The sequence below is a fragment of the Pleurodeles waltl genome, chromosome 7 (assembly GCF_031143425.1).
Source record: "Pleurodeles waltl isolate 20211129_DDA chromosome 7, aPleWal1.hap1.20221129, whole genome shotgun sequence".
In the NCBI taxonomy this organism is placed as follows: Eukaryota; Metazoa; Chordata; class Amphibia; order Caudata; family Salamandridae; genus Pleurodeles; species Pleurodeles waltl.
This window is the reverse complement of record NC_090446.1, coordinates 113,486,637-113,504,782: the sequence shown is the minus strand read 5'-3', so window position 1 is coordinate 113,504,782 and position 18,146 is coordinate 113,486,637. Positions and strand designations below refer to the sequence as shown.

Below are 18,146 nucleotides of genomic sequence, written 5' to 3'. Positions count from 1 at the left end.
GTTATTTGGACTTTTGGAGGGAGGGGGTTGTTTACTTTGGGATTTTGGAGGGAGGAGGTGTTTTATTTTATTTTTTTGTGAAGTGGTGGAGCACTTAATTCACCCCACCACTTTCAAAAGGCACAAACCGCCGTTGTTTACCACTTTTTACCTAGTTCGCAGATGCCTCTTAGAGACTGTCAGTGATTAGTAACTTATGGTGCAATTAATTAGCTTTAAGTATTTTGGAATTTATGTCACTAATACCCAGACACTATGTTGGCCCAATAATATTTCATCTCTTTTAGATTCCTTTCAGAGGGATATGGTGCATGGATGTGCCCTACCACTGTTATTTTTTATGATGTTATCACAATAATGAAAATTATCTCACTAATATGTTTCACTCTACAAGATAATCCCCTCCATTTCCCACTTTCCTTCTATCAAGGGATCAAATCATCTTTAAGCAAATTAATTTGGGAACACAAGACACCCCTGCACTTCACTAGCAAAGTTTTTAAAGTCCCCTAAGATGCATTGGCAGGTCACACAATGTGAATTACTACAGAGCATCAATCTTGATGATCAAGAATGAATGGATTTAACGGCCATAAGAAGGGCCATTGTATGCCACCAAAAGATGAATAATGGGCAACTATCTTCCTATACATTACATACATGAGGGACAACTTCCTCCTGGGGCACTCCCAGCTAAAAGCTTGCCCTTGAAATCTGCTGGGACTCTGTTTGTGCCATTCAAGGTAAGGGTTGACTTACAGGCAAACCACCCCTTCTACTAGAAGCCTCTGCCCTTCAGGGGTTCTCTGGTTACGTGCAATAGTAAACATGTGGTTAGCAGATAGGTTCTTATTCAGGATTTGGCAGAGTGGGAGGAATGCCATAAACCAGAGGTCTTCCCACACAACCAAACCTGTGGTTCTCCCGCTCTTTTGAGAGTTGGGGAAGACGTTGAGTTAGCGGAGTCTCCATTGGTTCTGCCGACTGTAGCCCATGACCCCGTGGTCCATCCCTCATAAGACTGCTGTCTAGCCCTACCCCGGGTGGAATGATAGTCACTCATTGTGTCAGTCTGTGTCTGCAAGGCAAGGCATGGTTAACGAGGAAAGGAAATTTGTTAAAAAGCCTCCACATGCATCTGTGGAATTTACCTTTTGTACAGAGTTTGTGTTTTCAGGACAAAAAGTGAGTGGGTGTTGTAAACATAGCACTACCGTAGCACCTTCACTGCTGTGAAGGCAACTTTTGCTCTCTTGAGACCAGGGAGTTTGCCGCCAGAAAGTTGCATGGATCTCTAAATATGACAGACAGTTCTCCGTCAGCGTGTCAGAGGTCAAAGCATCTTTCCTGCTGGAGGGACTGAGGAACAGCTTCCAAGTCCTAAATGAGGCAAATATTATCAGAATCTCAGCTTCGGGCCTTTGCTGAACTTTAGCAAGACTTTAAAGAACTCCATTCTTTTGATATTTACAAGTATGGCATGCATTATCTCATACGCAAAAGGTTCAGATGAAATCCCAGACTTCAGTCTCCTGGAACTGAAATGTACAGTGGGGAAAATAAGGGACACAATAATGTCTCAAATAAACAAATATTTAATTATTAATTCCTATGGCACATTTCCCATTGTACGAGCTTCGTGTGAAGAGGATGTGGGTGACATATCCAAGGAAGACCAGAGGGATGTCTTTACTTTATTATCTGCTATAAAGGTGACTATTTCTGTCAAGTTCAACTTAAATCTTTACATGGTTGCTATTCCAGTTGTTAGAGGCAATGGAATAGCAGGTATTCCTTACCTATATGCCTAAAATGTCATTTTGAGATTGGCACCTTCTTTCATATGAGTTGGGATTGCCCAAATGTCTAATTGTTTTGAAGGGAAATCTTTGATTCTCTCTCAAAAGTACATGTTTGGACAATCACAATACCCCTAAGCTTGCCTTGTTACATATTATAAGAGGCAAATCGATATCCGAAGGCACAACCTCACTTCAGCTTACTCTTTGCTCAAAGAGATATAGTACAAAATTGGAGAGTGACTAGCCCTCGCCAACAAAGCCTTTGGCTGAGGAGCATGAACAGATTACTTTTCTTGAATAAGCTGATTTATGAGATCCAAGGTTGCCCCTAGAACCACCCCAAAACACCAAAGAATTTGGAAACCCTGGAATAATTAATCCAATCAGATAATGTTGGTTTTCCTTGCTGACAGCTTTCAGGATGTGATCTAGGCAGGCAATACCTAGACATGTGGACTCGTGCTCCTCATATGTCCAATTCCATCTGGACAAAATGATATGATGATGGTGATTCTTCCCTCTCGTTCTTTCATAACAGCCTCTTTTCATTCTCCCACCATCTGCTCATCTGTAATTGGGATTTCTCACCTCTGAAGCAGGACGCAGAGTAGCAAGGCTGCCAGAGGGCCAAAATGCAAGCAATGAAAATGGGCCCATGCCCCAGGGTTGGGTTGTAAAAGATAGCCATGATAGGGGATCATTGCCAAATCACCAAAAGGGGCCAAGGGGGATCTAGAGACCAAGCAGGTGTTCACTCCCACATCATAATCATATAACACACATCAAACACCTGGGTCTTTTCACCAAAAGAAAAAATATAGGAGAAGAGGAAGTAACTATGATGGAATATTCCTTTTTTAATGACGATTTCCCTCATCTACCAAAGGTGGCATGCTTCATCATCAGGAATCACGATGTCCCTCGAAAGTTGTTCACAGAGCGGGCTACAACCCCCTGAGGCTCCGGGAGGAGCTCTTGCGGATGTTTTTATGAAATAAGGAGAATACCCTGAGGTGAATAAGGTGGTGAGAAAGTGAGCAGAGTGTGCAGTGGGTGATATAGTGGTGCAAAAGAGGAAATTTACAACTGGCTATAAGGGACGCATATAATTTTATTCATGCATCCCTGGGTCAGGATTAAAAAAAGGTCACATGAATAAATCATGTTTTTGATATAGTCCTTAAAAAAAGAATATTCCATCATAGTGAGATTACTTTCTTTTCTCCTATATTTTTTTGGGGTGAAAAGACCTGGGTGTTTGATGTGTGTTATAGGGATTCATTGCCCCCTTTCAGGCTTGGGCCCTGGTTCGCAATTGATTTGTACTCCTCTTGGTTTGGAGTATTACACATCTTCTTAGTTTTTTACTTTACTTGCTCAAAGCAACTTATTAATTCCTGAACCTGGCCCACTACTGCTTGAATCCTTCCCACTCCACTGATAAACTCAAGGCCACTTGGGCCTGACACTTGATTTCAGCAGAGAATCCAAGTCATAGTCCCAGTGATGAAAATTGAGGGATTTAAATGCCTGTTCTGACAATTTTTAAAAGTCAGTGCAATCTTGGGGTTAGATTTGGTAGCACCAGCCCCCTCACCTTGGTGGGTCCAGCTTCTCTATAACTCACAGATCCCTTCCCTGCAAAAGCATGCTCACATGTTATCACCCACTTATTGCCCCAGGCACAGTTGTTGGAGGACTGCCTGACCTTGAGAAATCATCTGTTGTCGATACATAGGGACAATTTTTATAATGCTATGCTTTGTCCCATAAAAGGACCTACCGAGAAATATTCACATATCTGCAACACTGCTGTATTTTTAAAAGAAATATAACTTAAAAATTAAATTTGAGATTCGACCCACCTGAATCTTTAAAGAGTTAAAGAATCTATAACGTGTTTTTTGTCTTTAGTGTTAGTCAGGTCCAAGTGTGACATCACTATTCATTGTGTCCCAAGCCCGAAGAGCCACTGGTTTAATTTTTTCACTCAACACAGAAACCTTTAGTTAAGAGATTTCTCTCCAGAATTCAATTACTCTGCAAAACAAGCATTTGCAATGCAATAGGTGTCCCGTTTGCTCGAGTTAGAGTAATTTGCGTTTTAAATTTCAAACAGAACTTTCTTGCCACATAAATTGAAAACAGTTGACATAAGTGGGCCGATTCAAAGTGCCATGGTTGCCATGAGCATGAAGGTGAGACACAAAAGGAAAAAGAAGTTCGCTTGCAGTCAAACACATCAGCAAACGTGCAATTATTGATGTAACAAGGTCGGTGTCCAAGGTGGTAACAAGGAGGGACAAACATAAAGCAGTTACCAATGATAGCAAAGGATTTTTGAAAGGCAAGCCCATGAATGAGCGATAGTGATGGGTGTGGGGTGGGCGTGGTTAAAAGCCCACAGATAGATTACAACAGGTCAGCGCGCTTGCGCCCTCGACCTAAAAAGCCACTCGTTTTGATTACATCAATAAGTTAACTAGTGAGAATTCTAGAGACATTAAGATATGAACAACAGAGAAGACCGACGGTAAAGAAAACTTTACCGACGGTAAAGAACACTTTCACTGTTTATTAACAGCTCTAAAATCGTACAAGGCCCAGTTGTTCATCCAAGGAGAAAATAGTCACTAATCAAGCAATAAAAAGTCTCATTTTAGGTGGCTATCGGCTGCTGAACTGTCTTTCCCACTGCTAGGGAACAGCACCACTGCAAGAGCAAGCGCTTTGTAAAACAAATGAATAATGTTACTATGGTGATTTATGTGGGAAAATATCTGCTTCTCAGAAGTGCACTGTGTTTCAGAGAATCTGAATATCAGCAGGGAGGAACTCGATGCTTACAAGTTATAAATAATGAAAACATAGCAGGTTCAGCCTTTGCAGCTATTTTGATATGAATGAAATATTTATTTGTTCTTATTTATGTTACAAAAGTCACCTAATAGCTTGTTTTTTGTGTATTCCCAGACTTTTGAAGCCTGCATGCATTTTTACAAATTAAGTTTAACACATATGTTTTAAATAGTACAATAAAAGACACATTTCTCATTAAAAAAAGTTTCTCTCAACTTCTTCCTTAGGACGCCCACTGCCCAATGACCATAGGCACATAATCCTGTCCTCAGGCATCCTGAGGGTCTCGTCAGTCGCCCTGCAAGACCAGGGACAGTATGAGTGCCACGCCATCAGTGCCGTCGGCGTCCGGGTGCATCCAGTCCTTCTGTCTGTCAGACTACAAGGTAAGAGGCTGTCAGACACTGAAGAACAAGATGGATGTGCAGCAGATATCTGATGCCCGACAGCACTGTAGAAGCCTGGGAAAATGTTCTAACAATGGAGACATGCGATTGGTCAGCTTCGGTCCTGCAGCAATGCATGTGATGTCTAAAAAGGTTCCGTTGATTATTAGGGTAGTTTCAAAGATTGCAGGTCATTCGATTATGCTACATTTTCAAAAATGACTCCTGCCACTCCACGGTCTCCAAATTGGTTATAACTGCCCAAGTTAGAGTGGCTTTTTGCTATTTGTGGGTTTCTCTACAGCCTTAGTTCAACTGATGACGAGGAGTCTTAAGAAGCTTTTTCAACATTGGATAAGGGTAGAGTGCTCCGGAGTTGTTTTTCTCAATGGTAGAGGTCATATGGGGCTTGGTGACGGCCCCCCAGGCACATATTTATTAGTGCGAGCAAAGTGGCTGATGTGGCTAACGGTAGTTAGTTTCTGAAAATAATACCAGCAGAAGTTGGGTTAGAGTTGGGTCTGTTTACACAGTGTGACTCATGTGTGGGCAGTGGGTCATGTGGTTTGTTATAGGCAGTGGCGGCCTGAAAGAGAAATATATGGTGGGGCCAATGACGCCAAACTCCCCATATTCGCGGCTCCCCCTGGTGCGACACTTCTCTCCAAGCATCCACAAGCAGGAATGCAAGGACTTCCTTCCTGCTCAGTGGTAAGGCAAATCCAACCAATCCTGGAGCTGCTCTCATGCTGTTTTTAGTATGAGAGCAGCACCGGGATTGGCGGGAGCAGGCTAACCCATCGCTCATTTTGAGACTGGGGGCCAGATATCCCCTAACTGTTTGACAGCCCTGGGATTCCTGGGTCTATAGTGCGCATGTCTGGTTGGCCGTAGCTAGAAAAGTCGGCCAACCCGGCATGCGCACTGTAAGGGGCAACAATGTTCCTGTAATTGCAGGATTCATCGCGCCCCATTCCCTCACACTCATACTGCACACAGCGCGAGCGTGAGGGCAAAATAAAATGCCATTATTATGTCCTTTTATTTATGTTTGCCTGCTGCACAGGTGGTAGCTGGCATGGCAACGTTCCTCCGCTATTAAGGAGGAACCACCCCTGGTTATAGGTCAGGGCAGTGGCGGCCGGTAATTTTAGGAGGGAGTGGTGCGGGCAGCACACTCACACTCATTCATTCACACACACACACACACACACATCCATTCACAACACTCATCAACATTCAAACATACACGTATGCTCCAAACATTCATTTAAAAAACACACACACACACACACCTTTAGCTCGGAGGTCCCTGGATGGTTGGGACTGCTGCCTTCCTTCATTGGCAGACCTAAGGTCAGCCAATGAGGGAAGGCAGCAGCTTCGTCACAGAGTGGGATGGGGTCAGTGAGACTGCTGACCCCACCCCACACTGTGACAAGGTGTCACTGATTGACACTCGCCCTGGGCACTTGAGGGCTTAAACCTGAAACGCCCAGGTCAAAGTCAATGGGTGACGCTTCCCCTTGTCACCGAGGGGAAGGGCCTCGAGGCACCTTTGCTGAGAAAAGGAGGTCACGCCCATAGGAGCTGTGACCTCTTCAGCCCAGCAAAGTTCAGCTCAGACAGACAAGAGTCTGTGCACATCTCGCATGTCTCGCTCCTGGCTGCCTGACCTGAACATGAAGAGTGTCAGTAAGGCTGACCTTTGCTCAGCCTGACAGGCACTCTTCATGAGGGGCAAAAGGTGGGGGGGGCTGTGGCCCCTCCGCCCTAAAGGATGGGCCACGTCTGGGTGTTCCTTTGTAAGGGTCACCTTATATTTCAGACTTACATCCTCCCCACCTGGATCATTAGTTCAGGTTTGGTGTCAATGGGTCACCCAGCTGTTTCGCAGAGGATGTTGCATTTTGAGATCTTCTCTGCAGTGAGTGGGAGGGATAGACTGAGAGAGAGAGCGAGAGAGAGAGAGAGCGCTTGTGTGCTTTTCTGTGTGATAAGTTATATAGATAGTGATCGGAAACTGAAGGTGTCAGTGAGTAAGGTGTTTGAATCTAGTTGTACATAGTGAAGAGGGTAGGTACAAATATTGGGTGAAGGGAGTGGCTGAGTGTGTACTAATCTCATAGATGTTACCCAATCTGTATGTGTTCTGCCTTGTTGGTTTCCATGTGTTTCCATGTGCATGGTGGTTTGCTTGCTCTCTGGGTGATTGTAGAATTTAGTGTCGAATCCTTGTTCCCACCACAGATGAGAGGCATAGCATTTGGTTATGTTTTGGTGTGGTAGTCCAGTGATGACCTAACTGAAGTGGAGAGTAGGTGACGTGGTGATCAAGTGGGAGAGTGGCCTTATTTGTATACAGTAGCTCTTCTTTGAAACTGGGGTGAGCAGCAATTTATTAGTCAGTTTATCTGTTTTTATATGGTGTGGTTGTGAGACCTCACCACCTAATACACTTCCCACTCTTCTGAGAACCAGTAAGTCTTTGTTTATAAAACTTAACCCAAACCCCAGGTAGCTGTGGCATCAAGCAGTCAGGCTTCAACAAAGGAACAAGTGTAAAACATTTAAATAGCACCAAAACAATTAAAAAAGAAAGAAGGAAACACGAATCACAAGAAATTTGACATCAAATTCTAAAATAAACTGTATTGGTTCCAGAAATAGAGATTTTTACAGAAACTATAAATCAAGGCTTTTTACTCAACTATAAGCAAGCATTGACAAATTCAACAAATTGTACACTTAGAAAGTTTTTCAGCAAAATGTTACATTAACTGTGAATGCCCTTACTTAGGATTACTTTAGGTGGACAGCTTCAGCAGGGAATCATTCAGGAGGACCAACAAGGTCCAAAAGAATAGTTACCTTCAGAAGAAAAGCAGTCTTCAGTCCAGTTCCAGCGTTGGTGGCCAGTTGCCATTAACTTCTATGAAGTGGTCCTGATGCAAGGGATTCAAGATGCTGAAGATGCTCAAGGATGCTGAAGAAGCTCTGTGGTCGACGAGGGTCTTCCTGGTGCTAGTCCTCCATCCAAAGGCTTGGTGGGGCAACTTTGGCCACAGGGTCGGCATCCCTTGAAGTCCTCTGAGGTTCAGAAAAAGTCCATTCGCCACTGAACTACTGGCCACCAGGTACAACGAAATCAGTGATTCCCTTTATTGTCAATAACTGTCCATTTGGGTGACCAGACTGCATGTCGATAATTCTCCTGGGTCCAGCAGACTCAGGTGCAACTTTTGAGCACTGGGTCTCGGTCTCCTAGGCTGCACTGCGGCGAGTAGTAAGGATCTGGTGATCTGGTCTGCCAACTCCCCAAGCCCTCTTCCTCAGCTTTTGTGGCCCTGCACGGTGAACAGTAAATCAGCCAACTGACTTTACAGTCTCTGTATCTGGTTGGGGCCCAGGTATGCCTTCAACTTGAGCAGGATATGGCAGGCAAAGTCCTTTGCTTTGCTAGCCCAAAGAGCAGCAGGTGAAGTCCAACTCCAGTGCAGCCTCTCTTTGCCAGGTCCAAGGTCAGCAGGGCAGTCCTTTTTTGGTCCTCTTCTCCTGTCCAAGCTAGATATGAGTTCTGGGGGGCAAGAGGTGCCTCTTTTATGACAAGAACATGCCCTTAGGGGAGGTTGCAGCCATTGTGTTACTTGAAACCCATGACAACATCCTGTGAAGTGTTGCATCTAGCTATTCCAGAATGCTCTATTCTCCCCACTTCCAAGTAGGCTGAATACTTCTCTTTGTGTGTGGAGCTTGATAGCCCACCCTAGGCTTTGGCCAGTGTTTTCCCCTCTCTGTCACCTGATGCCCACCTGCCCAGCCTCCCTCGGGATGAACCTGCAAAACACCCATTTCCTCACAGGTGTTTATTGTGAATTGGGGTGTGTAATGTTTGTGTCAAATTGGGTTTGATGTTCTACCAGTAATATGATTGTAATTTCTTGAGTAGAGGGAGGACTGATTGTTGAATGTGTGCAACATAGATGGATGAATGCACCTTTGAGCTAGGTGTATACAATCGGGATTCTAGGACCCTTCGGAAAGCTGTCTGGTTCTTTGTGGAGTAGATGTGGAGAGGATTGGTTTCTACAAATTATGCTTCTTCTAAGAGTGGCTTCTTGTGAGCATGAGGGACAGGCCTGATGTGAAAGGCCACTGTGATCCGTTTTAGTAATTTACATGGGCTTTGGTATGTGCAATGGAAAGGGCATTCATTTTTAAGAATTTATGTTTTAGCAAGAAATAGTGTTTGCAAGGCTTTAAGTGTGGCCACAGGTTTCCCAGAGGTCTAGTGGCTCTATGATAGGCACTAATGCTGCGAATGAGATATGCCAGGAGGTCTAGGTAAGCAGTGTCAATATAGTCTAGGCTGTCAAGTCTAATGAAATAAGAGGCAAAACTGCTGCTAGTGAAATAAAAGCTTTTATTGCTATGGCTGGTTGCAACAAAGTGTCTGTAGGGGGACTAAGCAGCTTTTCGAAGTTGTGGATATTTGCATCTAGAGGGAAGTCACTGTCAATATTTATTCTTAGGCTTTTGACAAACGTGGATGTTAAAAGCTCACCTAATTACCAAATATAAAAGTAATCCATTGTGTAGGGGTTTGATTTCAAAGTGGTTCCAGATCATACATCAGTTGACCTCAAAAAGACAATATAGAAAGTTAAGGATATCCGTGTTGGTGGGTAGTTTAGGCAAAAAAGGATGTGTGGCCCGCAGTGTTGTAACTGGTTGAGCAAAATACTGAGATTGACTGGTGTACCAGTGAGGCATGCTGCATGCACTGTCCACACTGACAAGTCCCAGACTACAAGTGCTCCGGCATGGCATCCCACCCTTCCTGGTCCCTTCAAAGCGTTACAAGACGGGTACTCTAACATCCATAAAGCCATACTTAGATTCCAGGTTAGGGTTTGGCAGAGAATGCATGTTGTCAGCTGTACCTGCACAGCGGAATAGGACAGCTAATACCAATGATCCCTTTAGAACATAAAAGAAGGGTTCAAACTACTGGCTATTGCCATTTTGACAGATGGACAATAGGCAGACGTTCCGCTCTCATTTTTCCCAATGTAAGATCAAGATCTACATTCTCTTCTTTCAGTTTACATCCAAAATCAAGATGGGGGACTAGTGTTCACAGTAAATTCCTGCCATGTGGTCCTAACATGAGTTTAAGGCCTGGTATTTCTTTGCTTTTAACTTCTGGATTTCTACTCCAGAATTTCTATATCTCTTCACTCAGTGCCACAACATGTTCTTGTTATTTCCTCTGTGTTTTGAACTGGTACTTCACTATGGTGGCCTGGGGCTACCTCTGAACCACTTTATCTTGTTTTTTTTAAATTTAGTATTTTCCCCACTTGGCGATTTCTTCCTGGGGCAGTTAGTGGTGACACACACACTGCAATCAGAAACTACCAGAAAGGTTTGACCCCCCCTCAGTGTATTGAAGCGGGTATCTAAGACACAAGGCCCTTCACTAGATCACAGAGACTTTTCAGTCTTACCATGTCTGTCTCTTGTGTAATCAGTACTTCTTACGGCAGCAGCAGGGCACTGAAACAAGCAGTGGCGATGAACGTTTTCTCAGCAGAAACCCCTAATTTGCCTGGATCACTCCTAGCATAAATGCCTTTTGATATTCTTCCACATCCCTTGAACTATTTGATTCCTTTCCATTCCTCAGGTAAACTAATGGTCAATTGGGCCACAGACAAGACCTAAGCAGACACCTCAAAGCAAAGAGTCGTCAGTCCTCCATATTGACATCTGAAGTATATGATCCAAGATCCCAAGTACAAGACTTTTGTCCTCTCTCAATAGTCCCACTGACAGCATCAGAGACTCAACCCAGGAGCAGTCATTTCCTTGCAATCAGCCGTGCTCTAGTTATTCCACTGATTTACTCCATCCTGCTGCATAGTACGTTCGAAGACAACCCCATACATAGAACTTATGATAATAGGGCAGGAATGACAGATAGAGGTGGATCAGTAATGGAGGATCAGCATAAGAACAGGTGGCAGACCTTTGAGTCAAACATGAAAGAACAGATGAACTTGCTTTGAGTCTAAGGTGTGGAGTGTTCACAGGGGTACCCCAATGAATAAACTGACCATCCAGGGCAAATTCTACATCCAGTGGCACAGAGACTCTACAAAATGTGAAGTACTGAATTTGAAGCCTCAGAATTGCAGGCAACATTAGCTCATAGATACCCCATTCCTCAAAATTCTTACTCAAAAGGTGTACAAGAACAGCAACAGTTCACTCTCCAGATTGTACAAAATATTGACGTGCAGGGACTGGGCCTTCTCTCAGTAGTAGAACATTGGGTGTGGAAAGTAATCAGCATCCAAATTTTGGATGTCAGTAATGTAGAATTACTGCAGCCACTCACGATGAGTGAGACAGAGTCGTAGGCATGGAATGATTACTATTATCTGACGTTTTTCCATAATGAATTCTCCCGGCATTTATTAACATTTTTATTCTCAGGCCTAGGACCACACTGATGAAAAAACCTGCAGAGTTTCTGAGAAGATTATTTTTTCAAAAACCTCTGTCCTTTTTCTGAGTGGGTTAGATTTAAAGGTAACGTTTGTGTCCTTTGTATAGAGAGCACTACCTTACAAGCGGGGAGAAGTTAACACCAGCTAGGCATTTGCTAACCTATATATTAATCGCTATACCATTACTGCTCTGTCTTTCAATTCCACCATCAAAGGCATACAATCACACTCACTGTGTTTGCCACATCAAGTAATTAGTAATTTGTTGAAATTAGAGTTCATCACCACTGCAAATGTGTGAGCTGGTTGTCCTGTCACTAGGTATAGCTAGAATTCCCGCTATCACCTTTTAAGATCTGTCTGGGATAGGTCAGTCTTTCAGTCGATGCACATGCTATTTGCTACAGCTATTCTGTTTCAACCTCTGATGAGCATACTATAGCTGTCTGAGAAGAACATTAGGGCCTTGTTCAAACTGAGCTCTAACGTCATTTTCTGTCTGCTTCAGACATCAGCCGAGATGGGGACACCTTTGTGGCAACATCAATTCAGGAGGCCATCAGCAGTGTAGACAACGCTATCAATTCAACACGAGCAGAACTATTCAGCAAGTAAGTCTTCACCTCTATTCTGTCCTCTGTCAATTTTACCCTTGATCATGCAATGGTCAGGATATGGGTGGTGTTTACCTCTAGGGCAGGGGTGGCCATGCCATACTTCATATGTATAGGCTAACAATGAATGATTATTAAAACACATGCCACCCCAGTTCATCACCTTGACCCACTACCTACACCTCTCCTTTCAGTGATGTTAATCAGCTCTCGAATGATAAAGACTCACACCTCTGGCATTGCAGTATGTATTATAAACATTAATTAGATAGACCCTTCATTAGTGAAACACATTTTACTGCGTATGAACCTCTTTTTTTGATACTCTAGAACCTCTTGTCCATACAGTCACCCACCAACAGTCTCCACATGATCTGTTTGCGGTATTGCCCCATTTATTAAACCACTAAACATGCTACAGCCATGCCTAAGTGATCTGACCATTCTACCAGTTTACACCTGTTCCTTCTCATAACTATGTCATATCCCATATCATCTATATTATGCCTGATTTAAACAATCACTTGATCTATAGATTCTTCAATTTTGTGTCCACAACCACTGTCTCACACCAATTTTGGTGACTTCAGTCCCCCTCAAAACTCCACCACCAAAGGTTTCTGAGACTCCTTTCATAACACACCAGCACTTCATTTGTCTAAATATTGCCCTCAACTCCTTAGGTAATACTCTAGACCTCATCATTTCTTCTCTCCTATCCCACTACTGTGACAATCCAACCTCCTTAGATCCTAGCAAGAAATGGCAATATTCATCAACAGTCAATACATGCTCATTCAAAAATGTCATTATTCACTCTATCAGTGATACAATCCAAACCACATATGTCTTCCTCAGATCCTGACTCATTGCTTTCCACTTTGACTCACTCTCTCTAGATATTGATAGATATCCATGTATTAAACAAATGTAAAACCAAACCCTTTTGTTCAGTGGTCCATTTCCTCAACTTGCTCATAGGAGAAATACCCTGATGAGTCTACCCTGTTACAACTCAACATTATTGCATGCAGGAGCCCGATTCATTACTAGCTTAGAAATATTAGAGCGTATCTCACTCCCATTCTTACAGTTCCACTGACTCTTGCTTGCAGCTCAAATCCTCTACAAAACAACTTTGATCTACATGACCTTATATTCTACCTTACCAATACACCGAAAGTGTCTGGAAAGGCCTGCATAACCAGTAATACTGCACTGACCAGGCTAGAAATTCTGAAGGCAAACATAGAAAGCCCTGGTAAACATTCATTCTTATACATCTCAAAACTGTGGCATGACCTTCCCCTGTGCCTTGGACAGAAAGGGTTGTTAACACACATCTCTTTAACATTATCCCTCGATTAACAAGATGATGCGCCACCCCGTTCCAGAATGCTATTATCTCTGATATTGCTTCTGTAGTCCCATACAACCCTTTACTCCTAATCATTCCTACTGATTATTAATTACGGCTTACTTATGTTATGATGTTATCTGTTGTAGTTTGCTATTGCCTGTATGTGCCTTTAACGTTGCCTTTCAGGTCCTGGTTCTCTGATACTTGCATAACACCATGCTGCCACTTAGCATCAGATCCGCAGTATGAGAATACTCCATTAAAATAAAGCTTAACCAAAGAGGTACCCATATAAAACACAATGTTGTCAGGTTCAATTTCTACTTTTTAGCCCATTCCTAAGCATGGGTCATCTATCATTCACTTACCTTTTTTGAGGAGGAACTTAAAAAAAATAAGTGAGTACATAGAAAAAAGAATCATTGTATAAATTCATGTTAAATAATTAATCATAGATCCAAAATCAAACTTTATCAATTCATCAATGTGAAAAAAGCCAATAGCTTTTATAGGAATTGTATAGGAATCATAAATATTAAAAGTAAAGTTCTCCAAACCTCTACATCTGATTTCTAAAGCTTTACAACAGAGTGTGGGATCATAGAACCAAACATATGCATTTAAACCAATAACAGACAGAAAGAGAAGCTCAAATCACAATCCACTTAGCCAATTCATTTCCTGTGCCCAAACATGGAGCTCCCCTTTGCTTTGCCCCCATCCTTTACAGTGATATAGGTTGTCCTCTAGATGGTACATAGACAATCGATGAAACATTCATCAGTGAAAAGAGGGGGGTTCCTGGTTCAACCAAGCCCCTGCGATAGAGATGCGAGCCACCACCATGACTACAAAAATCAGGCATAGCTTTAGTTTGTCATTCTAATATTGGGGTTCTCTCAGGAGAAGCATCAGTAGATAAGTAATCCTTATTTGAATATTTAGCATTCTACCAAAATGTTCTGCTATTTTATATTTGAATGAAGCTAGCTTTATGCAGAAATAAAACATGATTAATATCTTCAGTACAGTCCCCACAGTGTGGACAGTTTGAGTATGGTAACGTCCCCCAAATATGAAGCTTCTGGGCAATAAAATATAGATTGAACAGGGTCTTATAATGTGGACTTCTTAGCCTAGTGCATAGCAGAACCTTCATCCTCAAACTCAGAGACAACAGAAAGAGGGTGTTATCAGAAGTTGTGTACAGCCTTATTGCCTTATCAGTATCAATATCATCAAGATCCAATTCAGTGAGTAGCCTTTATAAAACCCTTACTTTTCCTTTGCCCTTGGGATTCAGACCATACACTAAAACACTAATTTTTAATGAAACTGTACTTGATCTGCAGATAATTTAAAAAAAAACTTGTCTTTGTTAAACCATACTCCTGTTGCAAATCCCAGAATCCCATAAGGAAAGACGTTGACCCCCAAATTAGAGATCACTTATTTTTTGTACCTCTGCTTTCTCCAAGGACAGACTCTGGCTGTCATGGAAGACCAGAGGAAACGGGGGCAAAGCCAGAGCAGTGTTTAATGGTTATACCGGACATTCCTATTTTACCCTGCAAGATAAACCAGATTCTATGGGGCGCCTCAATCATCTTAAACTTGACTTTTTTTTTATAGTAACTGGGTTCCAAGATTCTCAAAGGAACCTCTAGATTTGTTGCCCAGAGATAGCTCATATGTACTGGGAGGACTTGTTGCTGCATGGTGCCTACTGCTGGTATCGGTAATCAGGACCTCCATATATTGCAACATAGATGCCCAGTAATATTACTTAAAGTTAGGTACCACCTAACCACCTCTATCCATGGCATGACCAGATGTCTCAAAGCCCTCTTCACTCTCTTGTATTTCCAGATAAAATATCTCATCCAGTTCCGTATCCACTCCCATCTAATCGCCAGAGGAATTGTGCCTCTATTTAGGAGGTGTCCTGATACTTTCCCAAACCTGGCAGTCTCCTCCTCCACCACCAGAATCGCTTTATCAGAATCTGTGTGGCAATAACAATGTCATCCGTGTATGCTAGCAGCTTAGTGGCAGAGCCGTTAGTCGTGACAGGAGTTATAGCACTATTGTTCGAGAGTTTATGCAGGAAGGTGCCTCTATCGAGCACAAAAAAATAGAGGAAAGAAGGGGCAGCCCTTCCGAGCCCCCCTAGTGATCTTGATAATATCCGACTCAACACTCATTACCTGTAATTTTGCAGCAAGGCTACAATACGTATGTGGATGGCAGTTCAAAAGTGAGGCACACACTTCTCTAATAATTCCCAATTGCCAAGTGACTCAATTTAAGGCTTTCTCTGCATCGAGCGGGATCATTGCCATATGGGTCCTCTGGGTCTCGGTTACATCAAACAGCATGATAGCCCTTTTTACATGGCCTGTCGTACTGCAACCTGGCGCAAAGCTGTGTTGCCATGGAAAGACCAGTTTTGCAATGATCCTGCGTTGTCGAGATGCCGGCACATGGGAATAGATTTTGGCATCACTGTTCATGAGTGTAATTGGCCAGTAAGATCCTGGGTTCAGTGATGCTTTCCTTTTTTTTTTAAAGTCACAATATTTGTAGTTGCCCAGGACTCAGGAATGACCCTTCCCCACTGTGCCTCCAAAAATGTAGCACCCATGTCAGTAGATAGCAGGAAAAAAGGTGTGATAAAATTCCAGAGGGATCTTATCTGGTCCCTCAGCTTTCCCTGTTGGGAGACAGTCCAGTGCCTCTTTGACTTCCTACAAAGTAGACAGGGTGTCTAGGTCAGCCCTATCTTCTTGCCCCAACCACTGTAAAATGTATTCCGAGATGGGAAACTGATATTCCTGATACAGGGTTTTGTAATATTCCCTAAAACTCTAGCAATGTCAATAAAAGAGGTAACCATTTTACCAGATTTGTCTCAGACTGCATTAATCCCGTTCATGACCTCGTTATGTCTGAATCTGAGAGCCGAATGCTTCCCCACTGTGCCATGTGCCACTGTACTCATAGCTCTCCCTGTTAAATACCGGATATTTCTCAGTGGCTGTCCTGGCATCTGTGCTATTAATATCTGTCTTTACAATAGCTACTTTTAGTAAACTTTCATAATCCACTTGGCCGCCTTGAGATTACCTCACATGAAGTAATTCTAGCCTGCCAAGTTCCTCATATTTAGCTTTAATTTTGTTTGTTTTGTCTTTATGGCTAGTACCATAAGCCAGGTACCATACGAATATAAACTGTGATATCGATGCTGGGGATCTATTCCTTTCCTCATCCGATATCATCAGTGTTCATCTCAGGGACGGACTGCATACAGGACACCAAGAATACATATAGTAGTAAATCAAGAAAGAGAGGGAGCTGGTAAAACGGGGATACCCTACTGTCAATGTGTATCTCAGGACACAAAAGTGTTTTTTTACTTTTGACAAAATATCCACCATTATAGAGGTGGTCATCAAACATACGTACTGAACATCTGGAGAAAATCTATCTTCAACCAGCACTTGAAATGCTTTAGAGATAGTGTCATACAGTGTAGTGTGTTTATGGAATAATGTACTTTTTCAGAAACTGAATTACTTCATGCAGAAATAACAAGCAGCAGAGGCTGTGAAAAGATGTATTGATGGTTGGATGAGGGCATTTAATGACCTTCTGCTGTGATATAGTATAACATATTTAGTCTCTACATCTGTTCTATTTGTCACACAATTATTGCTCCTCCTTCTCTGTCCCAGGTCTTGTTGCTTTCTTCTACTAATAGTATTCCAATCTCTGCCACTGGAACGCTTTTCCATCCATTTCTGTTTAGAAGAACCCCTGTGTTACTGCTCAGCTTAACACAACCAGCCTTTAAATGTTGCTCTCAAATATCCCCCTTTTTGCAGACTGCAGAGTTAATTCCTTTCATCATTCCTCATATCTGAGCCTGCACCATTTTAAAAGTTTTCTATGTCTTGCGTTCTTGGAATTGTGCTTATTTTCACCAGAGAATAAAATAACAGGGCATTGATGAAATACTGGATATGCTTAGAAAGTGCATTGATTGTGGTTTTGTCCTCAGTCCCAACAGCTCTTTGTAAAAAATACTTTTATTCTTTCAACAGGCGTCCAAAACCCCCCACTGAGCTGCTGGCCCTTTTCCGCTACCCCAGGGATCCCTACACCATAGAGACTGCAAGAGCAGGGGAGATCTTTGAGCGAACTCTGCAGCTGATCCAGGAGCATGTGCAACAGGGTCTGACTGTGGAGCTCAACAGCACAGGTATGTGGCAGATGGACATCAGAGAACAAATGTTCAGACACAGTCAGCCCTATACCTGTTGAGGTGACTGACAGAAACAAAACTGGGGTTTGCTGAGAAACATATGTGAGTCTGAAGTCAAGTGAGACAGTGAAAGCCTTTCTGATACTGTAAAAATACATATATTGAGGTAAGACGGTGTGATTTTAGGTTGACCTTAAGTGAAAGAGCGAAGTGTATCATAAGACGGACGGATATCAAGGTACAGACATCAGGGTAAGACCTGTCTGACCACCGGTGAGAGACAGACAGACCGATATACCCTAAGGTGCAGATAGCCAGGCAGGATTAAGACCTCAGTGAATGA

At 42.7% G+C, this 18,146-nt stretch overlaps 1 protein-coding gene across 1 annotated transcript in view; it reads left to right on the top strand.

Moving 5' to 3' along the window:
• The window catches only part of LOC138303797 (peroxidasin homolog), a 193,013-nt gene that overhangs the window by 118,806 nt on the left and 56,061 nt on the right, over positions 1–18,146 (top strand). Inside the window, exons 12-14 of the mRNA XM_069243211.1 lie at positions 4,889–5,047; positions 12,071–12,173; positions 17,643–17,800. Coding sequence (XP_069099312.1) covers positions 4,889–5,047; positions 12,071–12,173; positions 17,643–17,800 — 420 coding nt within the window. The remainder of the gene's footprint in view (positions 1–4,888; positions 5,048–12,070; positions 12,174–17,642; positions 17,801–18,146) is intronic.